Raw genomic sequence first — 18548 nt, 5'->3', positions numbered from 1 at the left:
TGAAATGTGCTAGTCTTCCACGCAAATAACGAAATGTGCTAGTCTTCGACGCGAATAATGAAATGTGCTAGTCTTCCACGCGAATAGTGAAATGTGCTACTCTTCGTAGGGACCGACGATATGTCCATGCTAGTTTTGTACTTTCTCTGTATTCTACGCTCTCTGAGTTTTCGTCAGTGTTGTCATCGAATATTCGCTTGATCCGAGTTAAGTTTGGGAATTAACTCTAGGAGTTAATCCGATTCAACTGCAGTTAATTCCCGAGATAATTTCGAATTTACGAGTTGATCCGGATTAACGCTGCCATCTGTTTAAGCTTTTACACTCTTCAAATCAGTTGTTGCTTAGACAGTAGAGCTGTAAAGCTATCGATAGCCATTCCATTCGATATTTTCGATAGTTTGCATTGATACCATCGATACTACTGATAATATCGAATAATTTTAAAATGCATTGACGAAGCTATTTATATAAACTTTTTAGTTTTGTTTAGTTCCTGAAGAATTAGCTTACTGTCATTTAGCAATTTTAGGTTAATTTTGTCCTTTCTCCTAGATTTTTAAACATTTCAAACCGATAATATAAAAAACAAAAATTCCAATTTGTAGAAAAACAAATCGCTTGTAAACGTAAAAAAAATTGTATGTATTACAAAAAACGTTCATCAGTAAAACTCAGGCTATGCCACAGTATTTTTGCGCAAAACTCGCTCCAAAATTTACAGAAAGAATGTGCTCCAAGAACCCAAATCATTATACAAATAACCGAACCGTACCCCAACTTCTACATGATTATTTATCAATTCAAATTATCAAAAAGAAATACAAGAATCCCCAAAATTTCACCAACCCCGGCTCATATCAATAGTTTCTTCCATCGAAGCAAAATCACTAACACCGTAGTATGGTTCCATAAAGGTATTCCAACATCATTCAGAACAAATAACAACGTAGGACGGATACTACGGAACACCACAAATCGAGGAGACCCATTGCATAAACAAGGAGTGTATACACTAACTTGCAAATGCCAGCATAGTTATATAGGTCAAACAGGACGGAAAATAAAAACAAGATTTCGCGAACATATAAGGGACTATGACAAAAAGACACAGAAACCGAGTGCAATACCAGAGTCAAATTTTGCTAACCACATGTTTAACAACAAATGTTCACCAACGCAAATAAGAAAGTCAGCGAAACTACTGCATGTACAACATAAATGCCAACGACTAAACGTACTAGAAAATATGGAAATATACAAACTAAAAACATTCGACGAGAAAAAGAAAAATGACAACAAAACAACAGGCATGGACACTCCGAACACACCACAAAGTACCACCAGGACAAAAATCACCGACTTTTACCTACCTGCAGGCAAAAACCATACAGATACAACATAACGGATGTTAATATCGAGACAGCGAACCTACCAACCTATTACCTGCTTCTGAAATAAAAAAGGACACCATGGCATTTCTAATAATTAATCATCGACGAAAATCACATTACCTAAGATAAATGAACATAAATTAAGGACAAAAACTCGAACCAGACAGAACGAAAAATGACACTGAAGATGGCACAATGCCGAAACCGGTTTGTCTGCAAACCAAACTTGACAAGGGATGACGGAAATTCATTCCAAAATAAATCGTATTCCAACTAGTTTTTGCAAATTTAATTACACTCAGTTGACATGATTCAAGTATTTGAAAGCAATTTTTGTACATACTCTTTTGTGTTTTCTTTTTGCTTTTACACGCTTCAATTTTGTTGCATTCAAGTTTTTGGCTCTTTAAGTGGGAAACAACGAAAATGTGAATTGCTGTGCTTGAAGCTTGGAACCACTTGACGGTTCAGATGCATATTTACACTTACCTTTTCTTCTAACCCCTCTCTTCCGGATTTGAATTCAATACTTGAACCGTGTAAAACCCGTCTTACTATTGACACAACCTGAAAAATGCGCCAAATCGCAATGCTCCAATAGGTAAAAAATAGTGATGTGTATGCAAATCAATGTTACCGAGTTCCCATTTTCAAAAAAAATAAAATCATTGTAAATAGTTCATATAATATAAACAGTTTTTATTTAGCGCCCAACGGCCACTCGATAGTGCAACAAGTAATTTTTAGCAAAAAAAAACCGACTTAAAAAAAATATATATCTATATATTTCATGATTCAATGATCGGACCTAAACCAAATTAGTATGGGACCACCTCTGAGACACTACCTTTCCGTTATTATTATCGAAATCGGTTGACGTGGTGCAAAGTTATGCGGTAACATACATAAAAAAAAAAAAATAAATAAATATTCCGACGAACTGATAACCTCCTCCCCTTTTGGAAGTCGGTTAAAAATAGTACCATTCGATCCTATCGATAGTACCATCGATAGTCTAACAGCTCTATCAGACAGCAACGAAGCATCATATGCGTTGGCTGCATTGGTAATTTTCTTATGCCACAGTGTGCGCTTACACATGTATGTAGAATGTTCGATAAAAAAATACTTTATGGGGCTGTTCAGGGTATTGTGGAAATGGTCTTGGCTTTGCATTTGCAAATTTAAAGCTTGTTACAATGGCAACCCTTTGCATTGTCATCGAAATATGGAAATGCAAGATCATATGTATGTACAAGGTCCTAAACAGCCCATACGATTCCAAATACTTTTGGTGAAATGCAATGCCTCTTGTGTCACTTCTCCATTAAAGGAGAGCGGGAATATAATGTTAAAAGGGCTTATAATATTTTTCTTTCCTATATATTATTTCCTTTGATATACAATAACTATTTTTTTTCATTCGTTAAGCTTTAAATAAAGCTCTCAACAAAAACCGCAGGAGCTTTTTTCATTGCTTCTGTTGGTTTGAAACGTTCTTTGCCCTTTTTCATAAGATCTGAATAGAAAAATTATTCCAGTTCTCGGCACCTAGATACTAGAAAATCATCCATATTTAAATGCATATCGTACTGAACTGCTTTTAAGAATTTATCTTGGTAAAATTTAATCCGTATAATTTTGTTTTATACTCATCACACTTCCAGTTGTATGTGAAATTCTACGAAATGATGTAATAAGAAGACATTTTTGAAACTACAGTATTTCAATTTTTGGCTCTTAACAGTTGTACATAATAGTACATTTCCACTACATTGAAATCTGAACTTTCCCGAAATCTTTCGAAATTCAGAAGTATTTTCCATATGTTTTCATGATTTCTTCTTATATTTCAATTCTAAGACGAACGATTGTAAAAGTACTACTTAAAAATATAGCCGGATTCTATTTCAGATTTTGAAAATTGAGATAACTTTTCTATAAAATTAGACACATTTCCGTAGATAATCCCAGGAATATTTTATTTTAAGCATATAAATATAAAAAATTACAAAATAACAGTACTAGCTCGTGGCTTCCAATCACCCCTCCCCAAATAAAATGCTGAATCCGCTACTGTTTCCAACGAAGCGTCATCTGCGGCAAGCCTGACAGCCCCCTCATAGCCCGTACATATGCAGCCTTAGGTCTAGAGAAATAAAAATAAATAAATATCGATCACAACCCACACTCTTTTTAACAGGGACCGTAAATAGCAGTTATTTTTTTCAACAGTTAAACTTGGCCAGATATTTTTTATGTCCAAAATAAAAGGTAGTAAACAACCCGCTTATCCAAATAAAAAAAATTTGGTGCCAAATGAAAGTGGACTTAACCAGCTTTGAAACAGAAATAACGAACGAAGGTTAACACTTCTATTTATTTTTTTATGAATTAATACAAAATAAATGCATATACCTGACCCTAGGTCTGTTCTATGGTAATCAAAAACATTTTTTATTGATATATTTTTCAATGGCTGGCTTTCCTCCCTTAAACATCCCTCCCTTAAACATATCAATTTTAAAGCTTCTTTAATCCTCTTTCAGTTGATACCAAACTTGTTTAATTGGGATATGCGGTTTGTTTATTATTAGGAAAAGACTTTTATTTTCCACTTAAAATGTCTGGCCAAGTTTAACTATTGAAAAAGAGTAACTGCTATTTACGATGCTTTTAAAGATATTCATGAATTATGTTGTTCTTGCACTACTATCGGGCATTAAAAATTTCGGTCAAGATTTCCTAATTATAATTGATCCAAATTCTTTCTTTGCAGATACTAGTTTATACAACATCTGCGCACAGTGTACCGTCTTGCGGCTTATATGGAGCGCCACCATGTCAATTCGTACCAGCACCGCCGGGACAAACGCCATCTTGTGCTCGACCGGGCCGAACCTACTGCGAACACGTGGACAATTATCCAACGTAAGTTAATCGCTCTATAATATCACCAATGGGCATCAATCAAAATGAAACGATTAAAACACGATAAGAAATACGACGATGTATATTCTTAATAACTGTGAATCTTATAGTGCTAGTAAATTATCTCTGTGAGATTGTGAAATGTTTTCACACTAATTTTTTAAGCCTTCAAATAGTATATACTTATTGAGAAGGCGTTGGCCGGAAAATACTCCTCTCTGATACACCGAAAAATGCTTATATATTGTTTAGGTCCGGCGACTGTGCAGTACGTTTGAGAAATTTGAACTCTAATATCCTTGAGATAGTTTTAACCAGCTTTGGTATGTATTTGCGATTATTATTCTTCTTAAATATTATTTGGAAGTACAACCGCTTATCGGTTTAGGCCGAGACCAAAAATCTTCGCCAGTTGCCTCCCTCCTTTGCGGAGTTGTGCCAATTGTTCATCATAAGTGCGGACAGTTTCTTCCATTATGTACGGGGGCACCCTTGTTTTCGTTAACCACCCATGGGTGCGGAGTCTAAGGATATTTTCACCGGATCGTCGCACAGTGTTTCGACTATATGGAGGCAGGTAGAAAAGTCATGGGTGACAGTTGATAAAAAAACCGGCTGAGTTTAGAGAGGGAAAGGATTAAAGTCATTGTCACATAATTTGCTCACCCCCCACTAGTGATGGGCGAGTCCGAGATTTTTTAGTCGATTGTCTCGATTGTTCAAATATCTCGATTGTTCTCGATGTTTTCTATCGTAGATGAATTGCCACTCCAAATAGTCGTGCTTAAGCTGAAGTAACATATCGCTAACAATTTAGCGAATCACCTCGGCCTTGCTGCTGACCAGCGGTTGTTAAAACTCGATGGTTCTCTGCAGTGTTGCCATTTTAGTCGTTTTCCAGTTAGATTTAGCCTGTTGTGGAGCAAACAGCAGCACAAAATTTGGTTGGCGTGATAAAATTCTCGGTTTCAGTATTATAAATTTTTTGGCTGCAAGAAACTGCAGTTTTTACCTCCCTTTTATTAGCTCGGGATGTAACTATGTAATATTGATGCGCCTAAAAGAAAAAGAAGTGTGATGAGCAGACGTGGTGCTTTCCGAAATAGTAGCTATAACTTCTACCGCTTAGACTCTATTGCTTTTTTCATTTTCCCTTATAACAAATAGTGCACTGAGAAAAGATTCAACTAATATACATACATACATATTTCTCTCAATACAAGACTTGATAACTATCCATAACCAAATCATGTAACTGTAACCAATTAATGTTGACAGAAATATATATATGTACATATATGTATACTATAGTTGATATTACTAAACTCTTTTGTTAGTGTGGCATATAGGTAAGATAAATTCTTAACTTTTTTGCTTTCATTTTCATTCGAACGCCAATAAATTTTTATTGGGTTGGCAAATTAGAATTAGCTAATTAACAAAAGGCCAATAAAATGTATTAATCTTCTAGCAAAACCACTTTAGACTTACTTTAGTGATGAGAGATGGGAAATATCGACGATACTATCGATATATTGATGGCTTGTGCTTTCTAAAGAATCAGACAGGTAGAACCACATCATAAATAACATAAAAGCGACGCATTACATACTAATAAATATTTGTTAGTTTTTTTCCAAGGCGAATTCACACAAGGTGGTGTTGCCAAAGTAGCTGGATTTTCGCCGCGGTGCTCCTTAGCGCCAGTTTTTCATTGCAAGTTTCAACTTAGATCACGTAAACTACCTTCATACATATATAACATCTGGCTGACACTTGATTAGCTACTCTTAGTTTAAACCTCTCTAGCTAGCTAGCTTGAGCATATAAACTAAGTTTAACCCACAGCCCTGCTATAAAAAACTGGCCTCTAATGTCCAAATGATGTTATTGTTGTAAATTTGTGCGTCTACATTCGAGATGCGTCCTCTATACATTTGCTTTGTGGTTGAACTTAATGACCAAGACGACTCGACTGAACGATGGAAACTTTTCCGTTCCTCGAATTGTTAGATGCCTCATAAAATACCATAAAATTTTTTTAGATTTTACATTCAAATTTCTATATTTTTCAATAGGTATTAATATTTCAATTTTATTAAATAAACGATTAAAAAATAGTGAAATTGTGTATGATCTCTTGTTTAGTTAACAATAATATCTTATACGGAGCGAATTTTACTTTTTGATAAACGGTCCTGAATATTTCGTCCCTAATAGAAGGCCTGAAATTTCCGCACCTGTACTCTGAATTTTCGAAGGAATATTAATTCGGATATTCACGCCTGAGTATTAACTAAATATACGATGTCCGTTAAAACTATTACCATTCAGGCCTGCTGACCAGACATCATCGAATGAAGCATGATACTGAACAAATTTTAGTATATGTATGTCGTCAAATGATATGCAAAGGCCTTAACAAAAAAAAAATCCAAAATTTTCTAATTAATTGATTATGATACATTTCATCGAATTACAAGGCCCCACTCCACATCGTTTTATGCAAAAATAAAATTTTGTTGGCTACGTCTTTTTGTGTTTTAGGTGACGATATGGTTAGGAAAGCATCAAACAATTTTTTGGTTAAGACAGTCTATGTATGTATTTGCGTAGATATGAAATTTGTTTGTGCGGTGGTATGACGGAATGCCAGTTACACAACAGTTACCTTTTTGGCTTTTTTCCGTTTAGATATGTAAATATACAAAAGTACGTACGCGCATACATACATACATATATACACATATCTTCAGAAAATACCTGTTTTCTTGTCCCAATCACCAAAAGTTAGACGGACCGGACCGTCTGCCGGTCACAAAACAATGAACTGATGGATTGTCTGCATCGTGATTTATTTAATTTTTATTGTTTTCGTTTGTTAGTCTCGCACCCTTTTACCGTTCCCTACATTTCTGATGGCACGTGACTTGAATGAGATCTTGAAGAGCTGACTAGCGTTTGGCGCTGTGTTTTGAATGAAGTTTACAGAGCCAGTTTTCAGCGTTTACGGAGCAAGTTTAACGCTACACCTTATTTTTGCCTTTTACAGCAATATTTTGTATATGTAGTCAGTGTATTAGGGATGTTAATTTTTCCGATTTTTACGATCTCGGAATTTTCGGGATGTGGTTATCCCCGATTATCGGATTAGGCACCAGATTTAGATATTCATTACTTTTCAACAACTTAAATCGAAAAAGTTGCTCTTATCTCTCCTACCATAAAATAAATATTAAATAAATGGGTGTGAAACCTACTTTTTTATTTAAAGTGGCGTTTTTATTTTTTATCTCCGGCGTCAGAATTTATTTTAAAGGACTTTGTAATTTCAAAGATATGATTAAATCCAAAAATTATTTCAAAAATTCAATGTAATGTAGAATAAAAATATGGGTATCAAATGAAAGAGGGGATGTTTTAGAAGTTAAAAAATTTAATTTTTTGGATTCATAAGGACGAATAGGTGATTTTTTAAACTGAAAGACGAAGTTCGAGGATGTTATCCAGCTTATATAAGTCCCTAACGTAAAATTTTTTCAAAAGCAAATATTGCGAAAATGCAAGCATCAAATTTTAAAAGTATATTTTCAATACTTACTAGTTCTTATGTACCAAAAAAATTGAATCTGGTTAAATTCTACAGAATTTCCTCTTTAATTTGATACCCATACTTACGGTGACCATTCGTACCGATTTTGGCGGGACTGTACGTTTTGGCGTTTTTACTTACCAAGATAAATTCCGAATTCTTTAAATGCTTTTACGAAGTTTGATCCGTTGTCCGTTATCGTATAAACAATTTGTCTGGCTAGTATGCTAAACTGCCTGTTTATATTGTTAATAAGTTCAGTTATCCGGTCGAAAGAATAGGTACCTTTAAACCGCCGACAAGCTAAAGCTGCAGACTTTCTCGAGAAGTTTTCGGTGTCTAGCCAATGGCATGCCATCCCGAAAAGTAACCTGTTTCCACCTGACCAAATATCCGCTGTTGTACAGACATACTCCCCTTTTGCTAGGGCACCCGATAAACTTTTTATGAAATCCGCGTAGCTGACGGCTAATAGTCTAGTTATTGAACACCTGCTGGGGACATTTTCTCCCGAAAATAACACAGGCCGACAAAATTTAACCAACATTTAGACCCAGAAACCAGACTATATATTTCCGAAGGTTTATGAGGCGCTGAATCCAAATCTGGCCTCAGAATTGTTCTATCTATTGTTCTGGTTTTCGAGATATCCTAACCTAAAAGTGCAAAAAACACCGTTTTTGCCCATATTTCAGGTTAGGTAGCCTTGCAGATGTTTTCTTTCACCAAAATAATAGGCTGGCATCTTTATGTACAAGTCTTCTTCTTTCAAATGGCGTTTTGTTTGCTCAAATATAATTTTTTTCGAATTTTTTAAGATCGAACAAAATATGTCTGTGGGAGCGGTTTTGAGCCCCAAACCCTCCCACGGCATCCACACCTCATTGAAGGGAGAAAATTTATTAAGAATTTACCTTTTCTATAAATTAAAAAAGCCTTCCCTAAAAAGAACTTTATTTACTCCAGTTAATTCTCCATCAAATTCGAAATCCCCTGCGCTTGTTGTGGGACTGTTATTTGAATATTCAGAAATATCTTCATCAGCAATAAAATCACGGTCGGCAATGGAATCGTCACTAAAACAATGATTTTGTTCACCACTTTCACTAATTTTTCAACACTTAACATTTGTGAATCTCCTTAAAAAACACGACCTTAGGTACTATTTTTCTGACCAATGTTTCAGGTGTTGCTATTGTTTTTACATAATACAACAAAACATACATACATATAATGTAAAAACCATAACAACACCTGAAATATTGGTCAGAAAAATAGTACTTAAGCTCGCGCGTGGGTGGAACAACAACAAAACCATATTATGTGCGGACTGGAATAATTTTCGGTGACCGGTTTTCCTTTTGCTGTTGTTGTTTCGGATACGTGCGTGAACAGGATGTTTTGTAAGTGATTTTGGTTCGCTAAACACGAAAGCAAAGCCATCACTTTTTTTCAAAGAAGCATTTTCGAGATTTTTTCGAAAAACGTGGTTTTGTGTGCTTTCCAGTTATTCCGCGTAACTGACATTTGCTGCCAAAAATTGGATTTGCACACACAAGCTCTTGGCTCAATTCTTATCCATTCGTCCTGAAATATACTTGCCAGAAATGCGATTGCGTTATAAAAAAAAGATAACCATTTTGAAATATGAGTATTTTTACTATCTAGAAAATAATTTATGCAACCTCACATACGCGGTTTTGCATTTTGTTGATAAGCGGGTTTGTACTTCAAACGACGATATATTATTTATTGGAGATATTTTAATTTAAATAAAAACGACTGCTATGCCAAAAAGTTATTATTACATTTCATTACATAACACCCAAGCTATACAACTGTCCTTCAGTATTATCCTATAGTAAAATTAGAGCAGAAATAAAATACATCTTTACATAAGTTTTTGTTTTATATTTGTATAAAGACGTGGGTTGAAACCCGCAGATAAAAACTAGTTTTTAATAAAAATGATTAGGTTTATATAATAAGGGCCATTTTCTCAAAGCCTGGTTGACACTAATCCTAATCTCCGGTTAACATCATTATCGACGTTTTCCACTCCATACATAGGTGTCGGTAACGTCGATGACGATGTTTAACCTGAGATTAGTGTCTACCAGGCTTTAAGCACATGACCCTAAATATATAAGGGCCATTTTCTCGACTGTCTGTTAAATTTATCTTGCCGTTAAAAATTGTTATTGACGTTATCGACTGCATGGGAGCGACAAATTTGACGCGCAATCAAAGGCAGTCAAGAAATCGGCCCTAACTCTGTACAAAGAGTAAACTAGAGTAAAACATAGTCATAAATAATTTACTTAATTTTAAATATTAATGATTTTAGGCGTCTTGAAAATTTAAACTGATTAAGGGCCAGTTTTTCAATGTCTGGTTAACACTAACTACAGGTTAAACATCTTTATCGACGTTATCGGTTCCCTGTTATATGTTATGGAGTCGATAACGTTGATAACGATGTTTAACCAGACATTGTAAAACCAGCCCTAATTTCATTAAAAAATTGGGTACGTAAACTAATTGCGTATTAACTTTTAGTATTTGGTTTGTATACCATTTGACTTTAGCAGCTCATTCAATCTTCTAGGCATTGATTACACAAGATCTTTTCTTATATCTAAAGAGATTTGGCCCCATATTTCAATTAGCTCCCTTTTATTCCTTGTTGGAAATGGGCTTCTACCTTATTTTTCGGCCAAGGTCACAGATGCTCCATAGGTGGGTGTTCACGAGCCCTAGCTGTTCAGTGCAAAACCCATTCTTTAAAAGTGTTGGACCTATGCTTGGGATCATTGTTTTGTTGATAGATCCTGTTTCTAGACACAATTTTTCCTCAAAATTTTTAAATAATCTATTTTATTCATTGTACATAGACTCAATGAAGACTAGGTTACCGACTAAAGATGCAGCCATATAGACTCAGCCCATAATCGAGCCCCCGCCGTGTTTGACGGTGATTGTACAAATTTCGAGAAAATCTTCATTCTTTGCTCGCAATATTTTTAGAGGCTTTTTTATTCAAAATATTAGAAATTTACTCTCGTCGGTAAATAAGATGTTTTTCTAAAAGCCTGCGCATAGACTCATTTTGATACTTTTTTTCAAATTCCATATGCTTGATTCCCTGTAGTAGTTTAAGAATTGAATTTTATGTTGTTAAATGCTGATTACATTAGTAATTACTAGTGAACCCGTATAGCGTTAAAACGCCAACATTGAATTTTAATTTATAAACAGATGCCAACCACGGTTGCCATTTCCAAATTATTTTTAGGACCAAAAAATGGACCAAATGGTAACGAATTTACTAATTTTTATTACACCGGAAAACTGAGTGGAGTTTATTCCTCTTTATCGAGAAAATATGCCAATTTGGTTCACATTGATCGAGCGGTTACCAAGATATACACATTTTCCAGAAAATTATAATACTCTTATTTGAGTGAATAAGCTCCAGTAGTTACTAAAATATCGCAGTTTTCGTATTTCTCAAAACTACCTTTATATGGGAGGTGGGCGTGGTTATCTTCCGATTTTGCTCATTTTCAATACCATCCGTCCAACGTTCAAAAGAAGTACACATACCAAGTTTCGTTAAGATATTTCAATTTGTACTCGAGTTATCGTGTGCACAGACGGACGGACAGACAGTCACCGCTTAAACGATTTCTCTTTTCATTCTGATCATTTATGTATATATTTGTCTATATCTATCTCGATTCGTTTTGCCTGTTACAAACAACCGTTATATGAAAAAAATTTATAATACCCTTGTGCACAAATGCGCTCGGGTATAAAAATACTTGACATCCGCATTCGCATCCGCATCCGCGGATGTTAGCGCTTAAACAGCCGCATCCGCATTCGCATCCGCCGATGTCTGAAATTCCACATTCGCAACATCCCTTAACAGATTACTGCATTTGAAATTAGTCGTTTGGGAGCTAGACAAAGTTTTTATATCCACAGCATACATATATAGAGGAGTTACAAATGTATATAAAAAAATCATATCTAAGAAATCAGAGGTATGGAAGATATACATTATAAAGCACCAATCTAAGTGATTTTCACTGTTGTGTGGGATCGGTACGTAAAGCGGTAACACAGTTTAATGTGCTTAGCTGCCTAAACAAAGGAGTTATATCGCACAATCTTGTATTTGAACAATCAGTTGTATGGGAGCTATATGTTATAGTGACCCGATCTTTCTTATTTTCAATTGCGAAATTTCATATCCCTAGCTGTATAAATGGAGGAGTATCTTGTATTACGATTATTCAATTGGTTCCTGAGATATACGTGATTAAGTGAAACCACTATTTTTTAAAGCAGAATAACGCTAATTTGCAAATATCTCGAAGTTTTCCATAGAAAAAAATATCTCGATTTTCGGAATCACCGAGCAAATCCACATAGGAATTAGATAGTGGCATCCATAGAACATTTTTGTTGTAAGACAGTTAGCACTAGTAGTTACTTAAATATGGCTTTTTGCCTAAATTACCGTTATATTGAAGGCAGACGCATTTTCGATCCTACATCGCCTACTTTTATTGTCACCCTAGCCACGACAAAGTGTAGCAAGTGTACCAAGTTTCATTTCGAAGTCTCATTCATTCGATTTTTGAGTGCTACTCCATACAAGTGGAATCACCTTGCAATGTAACCATGAGTACGAGAGCAGAGAGAGTGGAAATAGTGGACGAAGTGGCCAAGTGTTTAGTGATGCGCACTTCCACTGTACAGGGCACAGGTTCGATTATACTTTTGCCAAGAAAAAGCTTTTAAAAAGCATTTGCCGTTCGTAGGAATTTGAAACTTTAGGTCACTCTATTTGTGCTTTAACAACAAGACTCACGCCACAATTAGGAAAAGAAACGCGACCAACCACTTAGCAAAATATTTATGTGCGTATTTCATAAATATATGTATCTACATAAATGCGATTACAAACTACATATGTATCCTGCATTTACATGCATACTTACACCAAATAATTTTTCCTTATTCTTGAATCCTTTAACTCACAGTTACCTCATCAAACATCTCGTTCACAAATGGGGTTATGAGGCCAAAAACTTGCTCATCGATGAGTCTTGGGATGAATTCACGGCACTGACGTGGCACGAAACGCCCGTCTTCTACGATCCAGCTTTTATCTTCTCAAGTCATCGACCGTATAATGGCGGCGGCAATGCAGGACTTGGTAGCGGTGAGGACTTTAATGGATACAAGTACGGTACTCCAGGTGGTAGTGGTGCGAATAGTGGGCGAAATACTGGCAGAGCCGGAGCAGGTGCTTCCAGCAATACTGAAAATACATTCATCATAACAAAATCGCAAACTACAGAAACTCCTACGTAAGTTTGATTCTGACAATCGCTCGCTAAATTTTCGTCGCTAAAATTCTCTAAATGAAAAGCAGTAGGACCTAAAAGTATACAACATGGCAGTGTGGCGAGCATGCAACTAGATATTGCTCGTTGTAAGGGGCGCCTCCTGCTATTATTTTGGAGATTTTTACCGATCAAAATAAGCGATAGCAAATGTTGGAATCCGGCTGCTGGTATCCCATTCCCTAATTCTAAACTCGACTATGATTTCCTATACATATGTATATATAAATCTTTGCAGATTTCTGTTTTACACTTCCGCTGGCCAACGGCTCAATAAAAATCAAGTGAACAGCTTTAATCTAGGCAGCAGCAGCGGAGCGCCCGGCAGCGCGAACAAAGTTTCGTCAAATAGCCCAGCGTTTTGGCTAAAACGCATTTCACGCAACGTTGACGGTATGGTGGGCGTAGAAGTGGGCGGGAATTTTACCGCAGCGTTGTCATCATTCGAACTAGAAGGGGTACCAGACACCGTTAACCGTACGAAACGCAGGTAGAATCATCTATGCAATAAACAATTTCTTGTTGAGTTTATAACTTTTTATAATAATCTACTTTAGCATTACTTCATCATCTCAAACTAGTTCATCCTCATCGAAACTGTCTCGCGACGTTTCACTCAATATGGATCTCTTGGACATCGTCGGTGCCGACAAAGGCGCCAAAACGCGAACTAAACGACAAAGCCCCGGTAGGGAAACGCTCTGTAAAACCACCTCACAATTTATTACACCTCAAGCGGCCCTCAATAATAAAGGTGGGTTTCCAAACAGTGCGGCAATTTCAACAATTTCATTGTAGCAATAATTTGGTAACATTTTAGGGAACTGGATGTTTGTGGTAAATGAGCCAAGCACAGCGCGTCAAATGGTGAAGGCAGAATTATGCGCGTAAGTTTACTATATAATAAAGCCATAATAAATACTATAAACACAAGGTGGCACATTTGCATGAGACAGAGAGAAATGAATGAAATATTGAACGAATGGTTTGTGTATGTACTAAAAGCATTAAAGCGGAAATGGGAATAGTTTTTAAACTGAATATATTTGTGTCCAGAAACATTTGCAAGTAAATCCAATTTCATATACGTACTATATGCATATGGCGAAGGCAATGCAAATGTATGTATGTATGCATGTATGTGTATATATCTAAAGATACTAACCCTGCGGAAAATCAAACTTGTTCAGAACTTGCGCGATCTAGCTGGAAATGGGACAGCAATTGTGAACTGTAACAATAACATTTTCACACCGCACTTATTGCGATATGAATTTTTGACTCTTCTATTCACGATAACGCAGAACGGGAATTGAACCCTTGGTCCATTTTGACAAATCTTTTTTTTTTAGAAAAAATTTCAACTTTCGGTTTTTTACAGTTTATTTTTTTTACACATTAAACGGAAAAAAATAAAGGCAGTAAGTCCACCTCTGTCATTGATGAAAAGAAACAAAGAAGAAAAAGAGCCCCACAAAGAGTTGATTACAAAGAAAGATCTTAAGCAGGGATTGCACGATTTGTACATTTGTAAATACTTAGTTATTTTGACAGTTATAGAACGTGGTTATTTGGGATTTTTTTATTGAGCTGAACTCATTCTCGATAAAAATGTCTAGACAACACCACTCTATGGTCGGTCAAACCAGATAATCGTTAATTTATGACATAAAAAATAAAGCTTAACTTACTTAGGTCAAACGGAATACCTTCATAGCCAAATGAATCGATACTTTAAAGCCGATATTTTTCAGGTATCGATACAACTTCCAAGTAAAAGTATCGCTACCTGCATGGTATCGTTTCATCCATAACCATGATTCCTTAATAAAAGGTTTGATGATCTGGCAATTGTCTTGTTCACACAGCTCAGCTCCCTTAGCATATATGTTGTAAATATTCTTGCTCTTTCCAAATTTTCCCAAAAAATAGTAGTTTACGGGTAAAATAGTATTCGTTTCTGTACAATAGGGCTATTCGCGATCCGGTGCAAATGGCCTAGCATCATTGCATTGCAAATTTGTATTGCAAATTATTTGCAATACACAAACAAAATACACGCATATGCATTTGTCATGGCTTGGCAAATTTGCAATACCGAAAATCCATAGCATAAAAATGCTATGCATTGCATTCATAAACAAAACCAAAGCTGATGCACAAAAATTGTTTTGCAAAAGCTTTGCCATGACAGTTTAATAAAGGTCGCTCACAATCCATGGCATATTTCTGCAATTGCATAAATTTGTCAGCTCTTATGCACCGAATCGCGAATAGCCCTAATATATTTATTTATACAATATGTATATAAAACACACTTAACCCTTTCGACCCGTATGATACATATGTGTACCACTTAAAGTTTAAACATCCTTAAGAGATAAAAATTTAATGTGCATTGGTTGAGAAATGTACCTTATCGTCTGTAAGCTTTCCTGAATGCATTCTGTAAGGTTCCGTTAAATTTTTGTTTATTTTTATGTTCACAACACTGTTATTTGTGAGTTGCGTCGTAGCCAAAATGAAGTGCGTGGTTGGTTTTTACTTTATATTTAGTTTTGAAGTGCCGAAAATATTTACAGCAAAGCAGAATTAAAGTTTTTACGAATATTTACAATTGTGGCAGGATATTAAAAAATATTGTTTTTATGCTAATTTTAGTTAATGGTATCTAAATGTACAATTCGTCGGGTATGGTGGTACACATATGTACCAGTAGTCCGTTGAGTAGTAAATAATGTGACTCCCCGTTTGGATAGAAAACTGTTAGTTTTTCCAGAAAATAGATCCTGAATATACATATTCGATAAATTCTGAAAGATGAAGCTGATAGTGCTAGCGACTTAGAAGACTTTTCTGGAGGAAGCTCTGAAGAATTTGTACCAACTGGTATCTCTAGTTCCAGCGATAACAAAGATTTAGCACATGACATAGTGAATGAGCTGAATGAGGCTGCCGAGGGAGTACTGGTCTGTAATTAACCAGCTAGCAATGACTTTATTCCCAAAAACCTGTCGCGTCGAATATCAATGCCATTTGGAGTACTCCTGACGAGGATTTCCGACATAAACAAACTGTTTATAATCCCCATAACTGCATAATAGCAGACCACATACCTCGCTATTCGTCTGATTACTTATATATATGTATATATAGCCAGATGTACAAACGAGCGTATTTAAATTTACTTAAGTTCGCTGTAAGGCATTCTTTATTCGCTTCTCTGGAATCTGTTTAGCCATGCATTCTGCATTCGCTTCTTTATAAGGCGGTATCAATTCGTTTTTCTTCAATCCGTATTGTAAGGTGTTCTCCCTCAGCTCGAAGGTAATGCTGCCGGTAAGGCCTTACGGCCAATGACATGCCCATGTTGAAATAATGCTTTCTTGAAGCCAAAATGTTAATTCAATTCCGTTTTAATTTCTGTGGTAATCCCATTTTTTTTTGCTGGGAATGCAAGCAGTCTTCTTATTTTCTTATTTTACTCGTTCGCCCTTTACTGCTCATTTAAAGTGTATTAATATTTTTTTGACCGTCTTTACTTTCTTTTCTCATTCGCTTTTACAGCTCAAACACCTGCTCGAATCTGTGCCAATTGCCCAATGGTTATAACTCCAGATGCGAACAGAAATACGTGCAGAAACGGCTTATTGCACTGCAGGCCAACGGTCAGAATCTATACACAGACTCATTTTGGTTTCCGAGCTGTTGCGTTTGCACGATAGCTGCAAATTGAGCGAAGTGTGTCGATGGATGCAGCGGGTGGTTAGCGGTTGACTGGCGGCGGAACGGTAAAAAGCAATGTATTTAAAGCGTAAATTTATTTGCATTCATTTAACTCATTGTTATCGAGACTTTAAAGTAATTTATATTGAATTTATAAGCAAAACCAGATGTATGAAAAATCCACACTACATATGCATGTAGCATAAAATGTTTTTTATTAAAAAAATTTGCAAAATCTTATCGCAAAGCGAAATAATGAGTATATATGTCATATAACAAACACATGTGTGCTCGAAATGGTTTTTATATGGAGGAAAATGGACAAGACCGTAAATTATAAAATTATTAAAAACCAACGTTCTTGGTTGACGCTTTTCAGGAAATGTACAAATATAATATATAAAATTTACATACTACTTCTATACTTTCCATCAAGTCTTAACTGCAGTTTATGCCTATTGGAAAAAGCAGATTACAACTCGAAGGGAGTAATTGCATGTTAAGTACAAGCAGACGAAAGGAAAAAAGCAGAAATTAATCGGCCCTATCGCGAATTTCACATGAAAAAATATTCCCAAAAATTATAAAGCAAAACAATTTTTTTTTCAATTTATTTTTGTTTTGCATGTAAATTATGGAAACGATTTATTCACATGGAATTGGCGATAGGGCTGAATAAATAAACCTTGCCGATCACCTCTCGTTAAAACTAATGTAACTTATCTGGGCTCTTAAGTGCAGTTAAGCGTTTGGTAGAAATGGGCTATTAATCTCTGCAGCAGATCTATTTCTGGATTAATAAGGAATTGGAAAGTCTCGGCCGAAGCATCGCTCTCGGATCATCAGCCTATCAGATTAGAAATCCCCGGTGGGATCAGAGCTTTCTAACTTGACTTCCTAGAAAAACTAACTGGGAAATTTTTAAAATATAAGTGAATAGGACTATTTCGTGCCCATCGCCATAGAAATATAGTTAGCTTGCCTAAAAGAAAATATACAGATAATAGTGGCATTTAGTTCCTTCCTAATCAACTTCAAGTTAACTTATAGTTAGATACATTTCGCGCAGGGTAGCTATGCATATACATATGTACATGCATATCATAACCTTAATTGACCAAGGCCCTAACCAACACTTTTTCGAAAATGCGTTTTTTACAGATTTAGGTAGAATGTGTTAAAATACAGGCTAACTTCCAAAACGTATCAATGCAATGTTTGGATAATGTTATACTCCGGTATTCAAACTGTTTGTATATGCAGAGTTGCGACACATTCCAACCATATACATTTCATATTTTAAATATTCAATATAGCAATAAACAATTTTTCTGAATTACATCAAACGAGGAATCAACTTCGCTTATGATGCGCTTCGGTCACTCTCCTTGTGACTAAAAATGGTAGCTACAATTTTTTACTTACATATACATAGATATAAAAGTATACACGAAAACATTTTCAATAAGTAATGGTATAGAAAAA

At 35.6% G+C, this 18548-nt stretch overlaps 1 protein-coding gene across 1 annotated transcript; it reads left to right on the top strand.

The window, feature by feature from the left end:
- The first annotated feature begins 1292 nt into the window (after nucleotides 1–1292).
- LOC118746520 (protein spaetzle 5-like) lies at nucleotides 1293–17412 on the top strand. The gene is made up of 7 exons (XM_036480367.1): nucleotides 1293–1379; nucleotides 4174–4325; nucleotides 12972–13301; nucleotides 13576–13827; nucleotides 13895–14091; nucleotides 14158–14224; nucleotides 16905–17412. The coding sequence occupies exons 1-7, from the start codon at nucleotides 1293–1295 to the stop codon at nucleotides 17071–17073; spliced, it is 1254 nt and encodes a 417-aa protein (XP_036336260.1). The 3' UTR covers nucleotides 17074–17412.
- Nucleotides 17413–18548: the final 1136 nt, after the last annotated feature.

Source organism: Rhagoletis pomonella, unplaced genomic scaffold, assembly GCF_013731165.1.
Source record: "Rhagoletis pomonella isolate Grant_MI unplaced genomic scaffold, Rhpom_1.0 Rhpom_scaffold_00010, whole genome shotgun sequence".
Taxonomy (NCBI): Eukaryota; Metazoa; Arthropoda; class Insecta; order Diptera; family Tephritidae; genus Rhagoletis; species Rhagoletis pomonella.
This window is presented reverse-complemented; position numbering and strand designations above follow the sequence as displayed.

Excerpts from the sequence above, each read along its gene's own strand:
- LOC118746520 (XM_036480367.1), top strand. The coding sequence starts at position 1,293 with ATGACAACAAAACAACAGGCATGGACACTCCGAACACACCACAAAGTA. Across the intron at positions 1,380-4,173 it reads CGACTTTTACCTACCTGCAG|ATACTAGTTTATACAACATC; the intron begins GCAAAAACCATA and ends CTTTCTTTGCAG. Across the intron at positions 14,092-14,157 it reads AGCGGCCCTCAATAATAAAG|GGAACTGGATGTTTGTGGTA; the intron begins GTGGGTTTCCAA and ends GTAACATTTTAG.